The sequence below is a fragment of the Malaclemys terrapin genome, chromosome 2 (assembly GCF_027887155.1).
Source record: "Malaclemys terrapin pileata isolate rMalTer1 chromosome 2, rMalTer1.hap1, whole genome shotgun sequence".
Lineage (NCBI taxonomy): Eukaryota > Metazoa > Chordata > Testudines > Emydidae > Malaclemys > Malaclemys terrapin.
In genome coordinates this window covers 239,483,864-239,501,441 of record NC_071506.1, presented here as the reverse complement: position 1 = coordinate 239,501,441, position 17,578 = coordinate 239,483,864, and the positions used below count along the sequence as shown (strand labels likewise).

Genomic DNA, 17,578 nt, shown 5'->3' with positions numbered 1-17,578 from the left:
GATACAAGCACTATTCCGTAGAAACCAGACTGAAGTATTCCTTTAAAAAACTCTGCATTGTTCTTCTATTTTGTTTTAGAAGACACACCAATGTCTCGCCTACACACAGATTTTGTACTACTACTGTATAGCTATTTTGGTTAGAAATATGGGGGGGGGGGGGGGGGGGAAGTAAATTTGTTTGTTTTAATGGAAGTAATTATTCTAGTGTGGGCACAGTCATACCAGTATAAAGGTACCTTACACCAGAATAGCTTATTCTCCTTCCCATAATGGAATAATCTGTACCAGTATAAACACTTCCATTCTTATATAACTGCATCCACACTCGGGGGAGGGAGGGTGTAGTTGTACCACTTTAGTTATATTGTTCTAGTTAAAGCAATACAGTTTTACAGTATAGACAAGGTCTAATCTTCCAATAGAATCTGTCAAACTAACCTCAGAACCAGGAGGATTCTCAGGATCATAGAAGAGTAGCTTCATGCCATTGGGATGACATCCTCCCCAAATATCCCCAGTGTAAGGATCAACAGATAAGTTATCGACTAGCGTGTCCAATTCCAGCACCTATCAAACATGGGAGAACCCAACACAGTGACACACACATCAAAGTCACTAACTTCATGAATAAAGAGGCTATAAATTTATAATCAGCATATTTCTCAAAAGGTATTTATGCCTTTCAGTAACACTTACAAAAATTTGGACTGAAACCACCATAAGAGTTTCCCCTCACTACACCTTTTGTCAACATGCACCATCTGCTGTACTGCCCAGATAGGAGGGTGATGGGCACATTATAAATACTTACATACTTGCTTCAGCAACTCATTCCAGCTTCTAGAGCTGAAGGAAGGGTCATTAGCCCTAGTCACCTTCAAACCTTATGTTTTTATATAGGTGTGCATGCTGCATTACAGGCACGAAAGTTGGCAGTGCCCCTCCCAGCTAGGGTGGACAACCTAATTAAAAAAGAAAAGGGGAGACTGACTCTTCGGGTCAGCATGGAGAAGACCTGGATCACGTGGAAAGAAAAGCCGTCCTCAGGAAAGTTATCTGCGGGGATACTATCAGCTGCCACACTGGATCGTGCCCATGGTTCATCTTATCCAATATCCTGTCACCAACAGTGGCCCGGCACCTGATGCTTCAGTGTGAAACCCGAGTGTAAGAAGTCAAAATTGGGCAATCATGGAAAAACCTGCCTAGAGGGGTTTATATCCTTTCCAAACACCTTTTTATTCATAAATAATCTTATCCAGTGTAACTGCAGATGTTCCCATTTTCAGGTAACTATCCAAACATAGGCCTCTTCCTTACAAATTCCTCAGGGCAGCGGCAATGTCTTTGAATATCTACGTACAATAACATGCATGCCAGTGGCATCATGTACAAATATTTAATATTAAAAATAGATCTGCATAATGGGCTCAATCCTTGCTCCCCTTTGGCTGGGTCGTGCTGCTCCAGTGGCATAAAGCAGCCTTAAAGCTGGTGTAATCAGCCCCTTGAGAACTTCCCCAGCCTAGGGGAAAAGCCTATAGCAGCGGGTACAAAGTCATCAACTCAGAGCCTGCTATAGGGAGTGCGAGTAGAACATCTCTACATCTGCTGATCCCCAGCTGCTGGAATGGCCCTGGAGGAGTGTTGACAGTCTTGGTATTTCAGAGCAGCCCTGAACTTGCTCTGGATTTTTGCTGGGGACTAGGATGCAGCAGAACCAATTCCAGAATCTGGGGTCTGAGTATGAAATCCCTGGAAAGGAAAGGAAATTGAAAATATGGAAGAGAAAGAGTTAATCCTGTCTCAGCAGGGTGGACTAGATGACCTCTTGAGGTCCCTTCCAGCCCTATGTTTCTATGATCCTTTGTGTGGGGGAGGGAAAGACATTAAAAAGCTGGCATTAGAAATAGCTAGGCAAATTGGTCCCCAAATCAGAACATCTGAATTCCTATCTGGAATTGTCACCTGTTAATTCACTCTGCAGGCATTTATTTCATGATCTGAAATTTTACCCAATTTGTGTGTTAACCCCCAGATCCCATTATTAAATAGGGAACAGTAACCAATTTGAGGTGATTTACAGAAATACCAACAAGGGGAGCCCCTCAGCTAATACAGATGTGTGAAATGTGCTACAGCCTGTTCTACAGGCCCACAGCAACCACAAGCCATTATTACCCTAGCATACCATATGTGTTGCCACCATCTCATAACACCAGCCTTGTATGCTATAGGCCCAATTATCTCCAGGCAGGAGGGAAGTAACTCCCATTGACATAAAGAGGGAGATTGCCAAGTCCCAAGGCAGGAGAATTGGAATATTTATGTTCTGTAAATTGCCCTCTGTTTCCCAGTCAGATACTACTTGCTGCTCTGAAAGCTGCTTTCTGCTTGCAGGCTGCATTAATGAACACCAACTGCATCAACAGGTCGATAGCACCCCAAAGGAGAACTTGATCGGTGCCAAACTCAAGGTTCATTTTAAGGTTGCTGGTATTAGGATGAAGTGAATAATAATAATTGCTCATATGAAATTCCACAGGAATACCTCTCCCCTCAGTACCACAAGAGCCAACCACAGCCCCCCAGCAGTTTGGTTTGCATATATATTAACACATTCTCTACCCCAATCAGGCTAGGATTGAAAGAGATCTAGCCCCTAAAGGATACACACTAAATTTCAAACATAGATTAGGCTCTTGTTCTAAGTGGCAAACCTCTTACCTTCAATTGAGTTAGACTCCAGTTAGCATGTTTTTCCATAACATGAATACGATGAGCCATCAGGTCAGCAATATAAACATACCTTCAAACGAAAGAGTCTATTAACAAGGTATCTACACAGAGATAAAAGTAAATTGATTTTCAGATGCTTTAAACCAGGGATTGCCATCCTTTGGCACGCGGCCCACCAGGGAAATCCGCTGGTGGGCCGGGACAGTGTGTTTACCTGCAGCATCCGCAGGTTCAGCTGATCACAGCTCCCAATGGGATGTGCTGGCTGCCGTTTCCCGCAGCCCCCATTGGCCTGGAACGGCGAACCGCGGCCAGTGGGAGCCGCAATCGGCCGAACCGGCGGACGCAGCAGGTAAACAAACTGTCCCGGCCCACCAGCGGATTTCCCTGATGGGCCGCGTGCCACAGGCTGCCGATCCCCACTTTAAACTGATATTTTGAAATATTTATAAGAATTCCAAGCTGTCCATCACACACTGAACTCAAGACAGATGGCTGAAGTACTAATGGTGTTCCAAGGTGTTTTAATGGAACAACCAGGACTCTGATCAATAGTGTCATAAATACATACTTTGTAAAATACCAGTCACAAATTGTATAAATGGTTAACACTCTGAAACAGGCTCCCAGTACGTGGTAGTCTGTACAAGTTAAATGAACTGTTGCCCTTATTACAATTTTAGAAGGAATTTTATCCATTAATTCTTGCAAGCAATGCTAGCATTTAAAAATTGTAAGTATCAGTTTGGGTAAAAAGTAATTTTTGATATTATTGGCTAAATTACCACCAATAGTTGAATTAAAAAAAAATAGAGAGGAACATACACTTTATCTTCTGTTATATAATCATTTCAGATTACTTATTACAACCATAATTTACAACGATCACCGAGTCAACTAACCAAATATACATCCGCAAGTCAATTTAGACGTCTAACCACACAATCTGCACATGCAAACATTTGCATGTAAAAGTCAGGAATATTGTCGGAGTTTCTTTTCATCATTTGGTCCATCAAATGTATAAGGAGACCAAAAGAGACTTACTTTTTGTCCGGTGAAATGTTAATTCCATTGGCTGAGTAAAACCCAGAGGCTACTTCTTTAACTTCTGTTGGACTATAGTAGACAACATTTGTCCAGGCCAAGCCCAAGAACAACTCCAAATACATCAAGATGGAGTCAAAGAAATAGTGGTCATTAGTAGCATAGAAATGATCAGGTCCCAGAGCCACAATATCATTCACACTGAAATGAGAAGATAGAGAGAACAAATACAGAGGTTTGAGAATTAGTGTTCTGAAAAGTTTTACAGGATTATATTTAAGTTTGGCAAGGATTAAATGTTCTCTTTAAAGAAACATTGTGGATGATAGTTCTTGTATTGCAAGTCATACTGGACTATAGGAGAAGATGAAAGATTTCCTAAACCACAACAAGAAATTACGGTAAGTTTTCTGTTTGATAATGTAGGATTCTAAACAGAATATCTGGAGGCATGTTCATATAGTGAAAAATAATTATGTATGAAACTGGATTACAATAGAGAAGAGAGAGGTGCCATATGCACCTTTGAACAAACTTAAATGGGTATTTGAGGCACTGGTAAACCAGATACCAGCTCACGCCAAGGCTCCTAGGCCTCACTGAACACTAACAAATGCATAGGTGGAAACCAGTCTGGCTCACCCGTGTGTTAGCATTGTTAACCTAGATCAGGGGTTCTCAAACTTCATTGCACCACAACCTCCTTCTGACAACAAAAATTACTACATGACTCCAGGGGGAGAGACTCAAAGTTTGAGCCTACCCAAGCCCCACCAGCTCAGGAGGCGGCAAAGCCAAAGTCCAAGCCCCACCACCCAGGGCAGGGAAGCCAAAGTCCAAAGGTTTCAACCCCAGGTGGGGGGTCTGTAACCTGAGTCCTGCCACCAAGGGCTGAAGCCCTTTGGCTTTGGCCCAGGTGGTGGGGCTTGGGCTTTGCCCCCAGGTAGTGGTGCTTGGGCTTCATCTTCAGCCCTCGGCCCCAGCAAGTCTAATGCCAGCCCTGGTGACTCCATTAAAAAGGGGCCACGACCCACAATTTGAGAATCCCTGAGATCTTAAGTTGTTAAGAATACGTTTAGACCTGATGAAATGCTTGTCGGATGTGCATCTACTGATCTCACTTATAGCATCTGTAGCCCAGGGTATAAAGTTATATTGAGTGTTTGCATTGTAAACATCTGTAACTGTGTAACTCAAACCGGAGAGAAGCCATCTCTAATGCAAAGGCTGGCTTCCTACAGGCCGCCTTTGAAACCAAATGAGCCATTGTGAGACAAAGAACAAAGACTTTGTTAATTGCACTCCTCACCCTCTCCCCCCCCCCCCACACACACGCTTCCTCCCAGGAAGAGGAGACCTGTGCATGAACTCATCCAACGGCTTGGACTCTGGGGAGAAGGAGATAAAAATCCCTCACAAGGAGAAACAGGGATTCTCTTTTCGCTGCTTGGACTCTAAAGGGGCAGGAATCACTAAGCACAAGCAGAAGACATCCCCCGCCCCATTATATTGCCTGAGTTAGCCCTAAAGGATACATGGAGTTTGCTTATTATAGAAGTTTCTATTACCTTTTGTCATCTAAGACAAACTCATTTGTGCGTGTATGTTACCTGCTTTGACCTTGCAAAATAAAACTCTTATTTCCTTTTCCTAGTTAATAAATCTTGCGTTAGTTTATTACAGGACTGGCTACGAGAGTTGCCTTTGGTGAGAGATGCGGGGTACAACTGACTCAGGGTACATGACTAGTCCTCTGGGAATGGAAGCAAGCTGAATATTGTTGTGATTTTTGGTAGAAGGAACCATCCATCACTGAAGCAGGCTTGCCTGGTCGGCAAGATAGCCCAAGGGGACTGTCTGTGACTCTATGGTAAAGCTGTTATAGCACTTGAGGAGTTCACACTTGTTAGGTGAAATCTAATTACAGAACATACAACCAATGCGGTGCTTGTGCCCTATTTCCTGACTGTTTGCCCTGTGGCTGGACCCCACATTCGTGCTCCAGTCCAGACAGCGTGACATTATCATCCCGAGTGCACTGGTCAGGGTTGGTTCAGTGTTTGGGAGGGTTTGTGACATTCTACTCCCAAACATGGAATGGAGTCATGTAGGACCAGATCCACAAAGGGATTTAGCATTGTAGTGCTCAGCATTGCAACACCTAGCTTATATGTGCCTTGAAAAATCACTCAGATACACAAAACGTGAGTTAGGGTAGGTCTTCACTACCAACGTTAAAGCTCTGAGGTGAGGGCCTTAGCCGCTGAACTATGAGATGTTCTGACGTTGGTCTCTTTCAATCTCTCTTGTTGAAGCAGTTCCACTTTAATTAAATACTGATAGGGCCAGAGGCAGAGTGAAAAAATCACCCTGTCCAGCGACTAGGGCACTCCCTTGAGAGGTGGGAGACCCCCATTCAAATCCCTTCTCCTCATCAGGTAGTGGGAAGAATTGAACAAGGGTCTCCTACATCTCAGGTGGGAACCCTAACCACTGGGCTAATAGGCTATAAGGGATGTTTGCTTTCTCTTTCACCCCCCATTTGTTTTTCATAGACTTAAGGGTGTTCTGAGCACACCTACTGGAATGGCTCTTGCAGGCACGATGGGCATTCCCCCACCTATCTTCAGAGTGGCCTAGGCATCCAAATGCATGCCTGAGGCAATAGCCCAGGTGCAGAAACTTAGGTGCCTAGGGGACTTTTACAGCAAAACTGTAGGTGCCAAGTGAATTTAAGTACCTGTGCTGTTAGGCAGGGGTTATGGATTGCTGTGGTGCCTAAAACTGTGACACAGACACCTAAATCTGGGCTTTTAGGCACCCACATCCCTTTGTGGTCCAGGCCTTAACTTAAGAGGACAGGTGAGAAGTGTAGTAGCTTGGCAGTATATAGCTGTGAGGTACTGATGAAAACACTGGGAAAACATAAAATAGAAAGGTCCTCTAAGGTTTACATTGCCTTGAATATAAATTAAGCTTTAACTAATACAGCCTTTAGCCAAATGGAGACGGGTGCTGTGGTTTGGATTCGGTACCTTGGCAGAAGTTCGTGTCTGATAGTTTTCAGGTGTACAAGAGAATTTTCATCTTCTACAAATTTAAACACTTCAACTGTGCTCTTTAACTCTGGATGATTCACAACGAAGAGGTACACTGAGTCATCTAAAGAAAGAATGCGGAAAAATTGTTGAGTTTCACAAAAATGACACGGCAGCTTAAATGTCTGTGTCTGGTATGTATCTACCTCCACTGCTGTAGTACACAAGCACCTTTTGCTGTATTTACACTCAACACCCCTGTGAGGGGGTAGAGGAGGATGCCAACAGACTGAAGGGCCTTCTACTGACAGAAAGAGCCTTTAGAGGATGGTGTGTCTCTATCAGCCATTCAGTACCAAAAAGCTGCAGAACCAGAGCTTCATTTCAGCCCCAAGCCAGTCTCCCTTTTTGGTCACTACTGTGCAGTGAGGTAGAAGAGAAATGCTCATTGTGCACAGGCTCTAGATGCCAGACAACAAAGTTTCAGTTAAGACTCATAGCACCAGAACTGCAGTATCTGAACAGTGATGGACGCATTATATTTCCATACACTGAGTTGTCTTCTCCCACTCCCCTTACTAAACACCCATGCCGTAAAACGTTCAAAAACTGCAATTGGTTACGGCGGCGATATTACAGGGCGTGCTGTGCCTCCAACTCTTCTGCTGTTTTTCTGGGAGTGTGACCTTAATGATACCTTATGGGTCTCCCCTCTGCTCAAAGGGGAGCCCCACAGCTCAAAGACTGGGTCGCTGGCTTCAGCACCTGCTTCCCACTGGAGCTCCTCCACAGGGCCGGCTTTAGGATAATTCCCCTGAATCGGGCCCCTCGCCTAAGAGGGCCCCACGCTCTAAAGAAGAGCGCCTAACTTAGGAGCCTCTTTAATTTTTACTCACCCGGCGGTGCTCCAGGGCTTCGGCGACGGGTCCTTCACTCACTCCAGGTCTTCGGTGGCATTTCAGCGGCGGGTCCTTCAGTGCCGTCGAAGACCTGGAGCGAGTGAAGGACCCGCCGTCGGAGACCCGGAGCGCCGCCGGGTGAGTCATCCCTGCCGGGCCCCGTCTAAACTATTCAAATCGAGCCCTGCACTTCCTAAAGCTGGCCCAGCTCCTCTAACAGGTCCAAATGATCTTGAACCCTTGTTGGAGACTTCCCCTCCAGGGAGCTATACAACCAGTGTGTTTGCAGTGACACAAAACAACCTTTCCAAAACAAGCCATTATTAGTCCGCAGGAACCCAGTATGCAGGGACACTGTTAAAATGGTAAAGAAAAGGCTAAAACACACAGCTTTCCCTTAACCTGACAGCTTTTCCTTCCTTGGTTAGAAGGGTCCTTCTTTGCCCTGGCCTGGAAGACAGACAGCATGCCTGCAGCTGCCCAGCAGTCCCAGACTGGAATACTCTTCTCCCAAGGGAAGAACAAGTTCCTTCTACAAGCCCCTTAACACTTATGTCCTTTGTTTCAAGTTCCAGTGAAGGTGTTTTCATGTGTGCTGCCCTTCCCAGTGTTCAGTTTGTGGTCAGATAGGTAATCACCCACTCATATTCCAAGACACCAGGTGTCATTAAAAGTTAATAGTCTGGTGCTGTTCTCCATTGGAGCTCCAAGGTAGCTCGATCCATGTGTTTATAGTTCATTCATGCCAACCCAGACATAAATATGTGACCCCCACCCACTCCATTCAATGCTTATTCCTTCACTCCTGATGTGTCTCTTTGGAAAAAAGTTAACCCCTTGAGACCAAGTAGGCTTAAGGAAAAATACAAACATGGTGGGTAAACTGAGTCACGCATAATATGCATAAAAAAAACAGACATTTTCCACATTCTCCATAGTTATATTCAATATATGGGGCATATTTCTATCTTGAAGATAGAGTGCGTCAGTTTATATAAACCCATGTACAATCTCAAACAGCCAGCTCTTTTGTTTTAATATACAAATATCTGCTGGAGCACCACACTTTTTTTCCCCTACCTATGTATCAGGTTATTGATGGTGCAACATAGAGTGTGACAGGGATAGCAAAGGGTTTTAACTATAATAAATAATAATTATAAAGCTCTAGGTTGAGATTTCTTGTCTTCATTTAACAGTCTTCTTACCTTTGTCTATGTACGTGCTGATCCCATGAGGGTTAAATGATGCCAGATCAAACCCACGGCTGATTCTCAGTTCTACTGCTCTTGGGTTTTCATCATTCAAATCCATCAGAAATATTTCACCTGGCTTGTCTGGAGCAAAGCTTTTTAACCCTGGATATTTTAAACCCTTTAAGATTAAGTAAACACAACAAGAAAGTTAAGAGGATCCTAATAAAGCTGCCGAGACTAACTCTCTGTTTTGGTTTGTGGATACACCTCATAATACAGCAACAACCGTACTAATCTGTCTCTTTCCTGTTTTTTGTTTTATTTCATGTTTTCCCTAATCAATTGATCCCTCCTTAACTCTCACTATTCTGCCTGCATCCTCCTCATGTTGCAACCTACCCACCCCAGACACATTTGTGCACCCTCTGCACCATATGCTGCTGATGCCCCCATCACCACCAAATATTCTCACAGTGCTACTGCCTCTCCACATCCATCTGCTGCTACGACACCCTTCCACAAAGAAAATACCTCCTTTTGCTGCATCCCAGAGACATCCCTTCCCCACTGTTTTTCTAAACACCGCGCCCCACAAATTGCCACAACATCCACAGCGCTGCTCCAGCACCCTCATTCAGTGCTGGTAATTCCCCTCTATAGCCACCAGCCACTACTGCTCTACCCAGAGCCTGTCTGAGCACCCCTGTTTCTTGTGATGCTAGCCCCTCCAAGGCATCTACCTTCCCTGTGCTGGTTATCCCAAGACAATGCTGCATACCCACACAGGGTTGCTACCTCCCACAGTGCAGCTTCCCCACTTGCAATATGCACCCAGCCACTCTGTGCTTGGTCCTTTCAAAACAAACACCTCTCACCACAGCTTTCCTGCCTCCCTCTCCCCATTCTTTTCCCCCCACCTCAAGTGACTTCTAAGGGCCTGTATCCATCCTGTCTCTACCCCTTTTGGCTCCTGACTCTCAGTCCCACATTGACCCACTTTAACATTGTTGCTTTCAGACAGCTCAGACGACTGCAGCTTTGTAACACCACTACCGTGCAAGGTAACACAGGGAATCTCTGAATTGATCCAGGCTATCTGGTCAAAAAGTTTTCAAAATATGGACAAACAAAGCTGCAGTGCCACAGGTAAGCGCACCTGAGTGGGTAAGGATACTACCTAGTACAGTTCCTCTCGGCAAAATCGCAAAAGTTGGCGACACAGATTCTATCGCACGTATTGCAATATCGGTTGTTTTTCTAATAGTGATAGTAGCTGGAATCACATGAATGAGACTCTCAGCATTCATGTAGCAAAACGCAGTTCCTAGCCCTCATGGCTGTGGAGAAAAGCTTGAATATGTGAACCCTAAGGGCTCAATAACCAGGAGGTAAGCAAAAAGAATCCAAAAGTTAATTTAAGAAAAAAAAAAAAAAAATCATGATTTTTAAGCCAATCTCCTGATTTGGGGAGGCTGACTCAAATGCTGAACACTTTGGGTTGGCAATACATCAGCAGCATGTAAAGTCACAAGTGCCAATGTTAAAGGTTGTATAACAATAGCCACAACACTGCAAGGTTAAGAAATGAACTTGCCCAAGTAGGAGGAAATGCAGTTTGAGCTAACTTAAGTCTGCATTATTCCCAGGAAGCAGTGCGCACAGAAAATGTTCGGTCTGTAATTTGCAGGTATTACTCCTGTGCATAATAAATTAGTACTCAAGCACCTGCATAGGGTGGGGAGGTGGGAGCTCAGATACTTACAGAACTAATGAAAGCCAGACCATCAGGAAGGATGTCAATATCTTCTGCACCTCTTTCTGCAAAGACAGACAGAGAAGTGGTTTATTCAGAAAGTGTTTACTACTCAAATCTTTGCTCTCTCTCACATAATTCCACTTTCAAGAGATAGTAAACGGATACTGTTTTTAGCTACTCGTAGCATGTGTCTAAAGAATTAGCAGACGCTTCAGTAGCTATTGAAAATAACAGAGCGTGCATTCCAAGTTAGTGTTCAGGTTTAGCCGCTCTCTAGGATCTAGGCTAGTCTGACCACTCAGACACATGCTTCCTCCTGCCACCACTGAATTTTGTGTTTGAAAGTTTGACCTCCAGGTGCCCTTCTGCCTAGCTACCTAGTCCCCTCGGACCCTGAACCCGTGTCTACACTAGAAAAGGGATCCATTTCTGACAATAAGATCAGCAGTGGAACCAGCAATGAACACTGTTTAACTGCAAGTGTTGACCATAGATTTTAAGGCCAGAACCATCACAATAATCTAGTTCAACCTCCGACATAACAGAGCCCATAGAGTTTCACCCAGCAGTTCCAATAGCCCAATAACTTGTGGTTGGCCTGGAACATCTCATTAAAGACAGACGTCCAATCTTGACGTTAAGACTCCAAGGGATGGAGCATCTACCACATCGTAAGCTGCTCTAGTGGTTAACTGCCCTCACTGTTAAAAATTTGTCTCCTTTTCAATTTGTACTTTGCCAGCTTCAACTTCCAGCCACTGACTATTATAACATCTGTGCCTGCTAGAATAACGAATCCTCTGGTGTCAGTGATCTAGTTTAAGACCTTGATTAAGCCATTCCTCAGCCTTCTCTTCAATATGCTAAAGAGGCTGAACTCTTAGTCCACACATTCTCATAGCTCCTCTCAGGACCCTTTCCCATTTTGCAGGAGACCAGCACAAAACAGATTTCTAAACAAGTTTTTAAAATGACAACATAAAGATCCTGCAGAAAGTATTGCCTTTTTAAAGAGGAAAACCTCTACAGACTCATCAATAGAGCAAATAAGAAACTATACCTAGGGCTTTTCCATTCCTGCTGTGGCACAACCAACCTGTGATCTTGGCCAAGCCACTTACTCTCTGTGGCTCAGTTCCCCATCTGTAAAAATGGGCATAATGGCATTTCCTTACCTCACAGGGGTGTTGTGAGGTGCTCCAATACTACAGTGGTGGGGGCCATATAAGTACCATTGACAGACTGTGCTGGCAGAATATGCTGGTTTGTGAACAAGTGAATCATGAGTTGTGATCATTTCATCTCCACTAAAATCAAAGGAGTTCTCCCAAGTTTAGGAACAGAAAATTAAATTACAAGTTTATGCGACGGATAAACTACAGAAAAAGCTACGCACTAAAGTGTTCATTACTATCTTAAAGAGATTGCACAACAAGTCAAATATTGGCCATTTATTTCTCAACTACCTTCTAGTTAGATAAAGGCTGAGACTACCATTCAAATATTTGTTGGATTAGGTCTTGCTAAACAACCTCCCTCATCCACTGTGTGTGCACAAGAGGGAGAAGTTCTTTTACAGAGGAAATTATTAAACTGTAGATCAATTATCCCACTCTTACAGGCCTGTGTCTACTTTGACCTTTTTCCAGAAAGTTTTTCATTGTTGCTATTGCTCTGAACAGGTTTAGGTGGCATGATAGTTAAGATCCCCATCTACCACCGGTGAAGCTTCACTCGGCCTAAGGAAGTCACACCACAAGAAAAAGATGAGTGGGAAAGCTGGAGGGGCAGGAAAAGCCTTTAAGAGATGCTTTATTTACTAATCGTTAGCAAGAGAATTGAGGTGTGTTTTTAAATTTCCTTGCTGAAGGGGTTTCTCCAATGTTTTAACAAAGCTCACTGAAGCTTATTCCCATTTATCTTTCATTGCAGAACTTCATTGTAGGATTTTCCTTATTACAAACCCTATCTCTACAAAAAGAACAGGAGTACTTGTGGCACCTTAGAGACTAACAAATTTGAGCATAAGCTTTCGTGGGCTACAGCCCACTTCAGTCTCTAAGGGTAGGTCTACACTTACTGCCGGACCCGGCGGTAAGCAATCGATCTTCTGGGATCGATTTATCGCGTCTTGTCTAGATGCGATAAATCGATCCCGGAAGTGCTCGCTGTCAACGCCGGTACTCCAGCTCGGCGAGAGGAGTACGCAGCATCGACAGGGGAGCCTGCCTGCCGCATCTGGACCCACGGTAAGTTCGACCTAAGGTACTTCGAATTCAGCTACGTTATTAACATAGCTGAATTTGCGTACCTTAGTTCGAAATAGGGACCAGGCCTAAGGTGCCACAAAGTACTCCTGTTCTTTTTGCGGATACAGATTAACACAGCTGCTACTCTGAAACCTATCTCTACACAGCATGAAAGAATGCCAAAGGTCAGAAACAAACCACCAAAAACCCTATCACACTCCCATGGAGGGGAAACATGTTTTCAGTTAAATATGGTGAATGCTACATTAGAGGATTGGTCTGCTTCGCTACAGCCAACAAAAGCCACATAATGCTCCATTGTTACATCATAGCGGTCAATGTCTGCATTAATAATAAGGTTTTATAGTGCTAAGCAGAGTCAATAAGACAGGGAAATCTTTGAAAGTTGCACTAGAACTTCATGATGTTACCCAAGAGGTGTAGAATATATGCACTTTTTAATAGAACTTGTTAATTGATCAAATAATTTTTACTCTGGGTATCTAACCAGCTCTAACTGTGAAGTGAAAGACAGAGGTCCTCAAATTGTACCTATGGCAGGAAAGGACTTTTAGTATTTTTAGTGTTAATCAAGATTAAATAGTTATGATGTCTGTAAGGTTCATGTTTAAGTACATGCTAAATGTCCCAGATAGCCATGACAGATTCATAGATTACAAAGCCAGAAGGGACAATTGTGATAATCTAGTCTGATCCCTGAAAGATAAGGCATTCAGCACATAAAACCCACTTCTTCAGGCCTCACAAAAGTCACACCAGTCCTTTCTCTAAGTGAAACTCCAGCCTCTATTGAGAAAAAACTTTTATTGCATGTCACCAACTGAAGCAAGATTTAAGAACACCGCATTTTGAAATTAAGATGTTCTCTATAGCAAAATACAGAATTTCACTGCAAGGAATACCTTTATAAATCAGGTTACATAAAACAGGAGGAATCTGACAGCTATGAGTATTTCTCACTATAGAGCACCAGCATGAGCTGAAAAAACTAATTCCTCTCCTATCCATGTGCCCATGAAAGAGGAAAATGTATTAATACTTTTTTGTAGCTGTTCAGGCACAGTAATGTTTACATTACATATATAATGGGGTACAGGACTAACTGAACTACTTTTCCAATATAGACCCCCATTCTTAATATATTTAGGACAACATCCTAATGAAGTTTTGGTAATCTTATTTATGAGCTTGGGGAATCCTCTACCATTCATCAAATAAAGTTTGTAGAGAGCATGGAGGGTGGGAGAAAAGGGCATACATGACAAAGATATGCACCCATCATGATTAGACCAAGAATGACCTTTACTTACGGATAGAAGGAAGCCATCCACTACATGCTAAAGGAAAACCACTCGTCTTTATTAGATTAGAACCTTGGCTACAGCCAGCTGCAGGAAGCACGCATCAGGGGGGTGTTGTAAAGGGGACTTGAAGTTCATCTTTGCACTCTCAATCCTACAGCTTCTCTGTGTAGGCAGATCCTCTTGTCTCAAGGTAAAGCAGCCCTCAGGCATCTCTAAATTTATACCAGGCTACAACAGCTACCAGGGTCCAAAAATGTCGCTAATGATAGGAGTAGCACATAGCTAGATACGTCTCTTGCCATGCCCTCTTTTCCCCTGTAACATCAGCTCCAGTGGGTAAGAGGCCATGTCAGCTCTGCAGAACCACAGTATCACACCTACATAAAGGCTGATTAAACTGGCTTTACACTACATCAGAAGTGCAATACAAAGGAGCTGCGCCAACCTACTGGATCCAGCCCAATGTGCTTATACACATGTGCACACACTCACACATACACACACTGGGTGCAGTTCACAATAGGTTTTATTCCCACTACTGTTTCTATCCTGCTCTTAACACTGTCACATGCTCCTTACACACACAAGAGGCATAAGGGGGGGGGGGGGGGAGAGGGAAGGGAAGAAACACTCCTGTCAGTCAACCCCCTTCTTGTCTACGGTTGGAAAAGGGCCACATCCACCCTGATTGAATTGACCTTGTTAGCACTGACCCCCCCGACTTGGTAAGGCAACTCCCATCTTTTCATGTGCTGTGTATTTGTACCTGCCTACTGTATTTTCCACTCCATGCATCTGATGAAGTGGGTTCTAGCCCACGAAAGCTGATGCTCAAATAAATTTGTTAGTCTCTAAGGTGCCACAAGGACTCCTCATTCTTTTTGCTGATACAGACTAACACGGCTACCACTCTGAAACCTGATGCTCTGTGTGCATGCACCAGGTGGCTTTATTATTTGTGCTGTTGTAGCACCTAGAGATCTCAACTTGGCATTTCCTACATTTTCTCCATAAAGCTTTGCACGTCTCTACAGCAGCACAGATTGGGCACTTGATCCTTCTCAATCAATATTACCTAGTACTATACTTCAGTGAAGTATCGCTTTGCTTTTTCCTTTTGTAGGGTCTAGACACAGACAGCATTCGTGGTTAGGGCAGTCTGCTACCATTATACCTTAGTCACCATTACTGCCTTCTGTTCATGATTCACAGTTAGGATCATTAAGCAACTATACCTATTAAGAGTAGTAATGATACATGCAGGACATCTTCCCTGCCAGGGAAAACTAAACCACCCTAGAATTCCCTCTCTGGTTCAGCTCTAACCACGGTTCAGTCCTCAGACAGACACTCACGGAAGACCCAGTCCGCTGTACTCAGCCACATCTATTCCCTCCTGGGGAGAACACAACTCATTATCTCCTCTTCTCCTTGCAAGCCTGGGAGCAGTTTGCCACACGCCATGCTTTAGCTTCACTGTGAGAAACTCTGAGTAGTGTATAATCTAACTCTCATAGAATACATTATAAGGCACTGTTGTGGGGGGCATTGCCCTGTTCCTGACGTACAGGATAAAATCATCAGAATCAACGCCCAACAACTGTATGAGCACAAAACGCACAGATACGGATACTGGACATTTGAGAATATAAAACTTATTTTATTCTTTTATTGCAGTATTAAAGCATTTTTTTAAAATACTCTTCCAGCTGCAGTCAACAGCAAAATACATACTCCAAATGTCTGAATGCAATGTTACAAGTAAACTTGTTAAGAATAGGTCAAAGTTTAGTTTGATGTCAGAACTTACAAGAAGTCACAAATTTTTGTTCCAGTTAGTTTTCTTCATGCAAACTGCCCCTTAAAACACAGCAATGGCTGCTTGAATACGGTTCTTGGAAACAGCCATAGCTTTTTTTGGTTACTCTCATAGATAACCTATTTGTGGCAGCTTTTGTAACAGTCACATGTATGTGGCACCTGAATACAGGAAAATCATTGCTCCCATGGCTTCCCAGAGAAGCTGGTTGTCCAGCTTCTGGGTTAACAATTCAAAAGCTGCTGAATTGGCAGGATGCCATATTTTGTGATAAGAACTCCATTTGGGTCACAGGACAACGTTGCTTTTGCATTTCCAACCTGATGCAATTGATTCAGCTCTCTCGTTTTGCAGTCTCCACTGAGATATTCTTCATGATCTCATTCACACTTTGAATCTTCAATGGGATTTCAGCTGGTTAAACACACACCATAGGTGTGCTACATTAATTGAGATGTCCAACTTTACATTTGTATGTGTGACATTCTGTTGCAGTTCTGTGTGTTAATTGGTTACACTGCACTCTAGGGTTGCCAGGTGTCCAGTTTTAGACTGGAATGCCCAGTCAAAAACGGACCCTGGTTGCTCTGGTCAACACCGCTGGCCGGGCCATTCAAAGTCCGGTCGATGGCACAAGCAGGGCTAATGGCCCTGCCTGCAATGGCTCTGCACAGCTCCTGGAAACAGCGGCATGTCCCCCCTCAGTCTCCTAGACTTAGGCAGCCAAGGGGCTCCACGCACTGCCCCCATCCCAATCGCCGCTCCACAGCTCTCATTGACCAGGAACTGCGGCCAAAGGAAGCTGTGGGGGTGGTGCCTGCAGAGGGGACAGTGCGTAGGGCTGCCTGGCCACGCCTCCATGTAGGAGCCAGAGGGGGGACATGCCGCTGCTTTCGGGAGCCAATGACATAAGTGCCGTCCAGAGCCTGCACCCCTCACCTCCTCCTGTACCCCAACCCCCTACTCCAGCCCTGATCCCCCTCCTGCCCTCTGAACCCCTCCGTCACAGCCCAGAGCACCCTCCTGCACCCCAAACCCCTCATCCCCAGCCCCACTGGAGAGCCTGCACCCCCAGCCAGAGCACTCTCACTCCCTCTTCCCTTAAGCCCCTGCCCCAGCCCAGAGTCCCCTCCCTCACTCCAAATCCCTCATCCCTGGCCCTACACCAGAGCCCGCACCCCCAGCCAGAGCCCCCCCCCCCCTCGCCCCCTGCCCCAGCCCAGTGAAAATGAGGGAGGGAGGGAGGGAGGATGGGGAGAGTGGACACAGAGGGAGGGGGGATGGAGTGAGCAGGGCCTCAGAGGGGGAGGGCAGGGAGCAGGGCAAGGGTGTTCGGTTTTGTGAGAGTAGAAAGTTGGCAACCCTAGTGGGGCTCTGTGCAGATTCAGGGGTCTGGTCATACAGAACTCATTGCAGGATGGGGATCTATAAAGAAATCTCTACAGGAATCACATGGCAGACTGTGCAGCAATTACTTTGCCTGACGCTGAAATACAGCCACCTCTGG

The 17,578-nt window shown here is 44.5% G+C and overlaps 1 protein-coding gene across 1 annotated transcript in view; it reads right to left on the bottom strand.

Annotated features, from left to right (window-relative positions):
• The window catches only part of LOC128832795 (serum paraoxonase/arylesterase 2-like), a 52,002-nt gene that overhangs the window by 5,543 nt on the left and 28,881 nt on the right, over positions 1-17,578 (bottom strand). Inside the window, exons 3-8 of the mRNA XM_054020397.1 lie at positions 10,685-10,740; positions 8,935-9,100; positions 6,825-6,951; positions 3,790-3,990; positions 2,731-2,812; positions 442-570 (exon numbers count right to left, since the gene is read on the bottom strand). Coding sequence (XP_053876372.1) covers positions 442-570; positions 2,731-2,812; positions 3,790-3,990; positions 6,825-6,951; positions 8,935-9,100; positions 10,685-10,740 — 761 coding nt within the window. The remainder of the gene's footprint in view (positions 1-441; positions 571-2,730; positions 2,813-3,789; positions 3,991-6,824; positions 6,952-8,934; positions 9,101-10,684; positions 10,741-17,578) is intronic.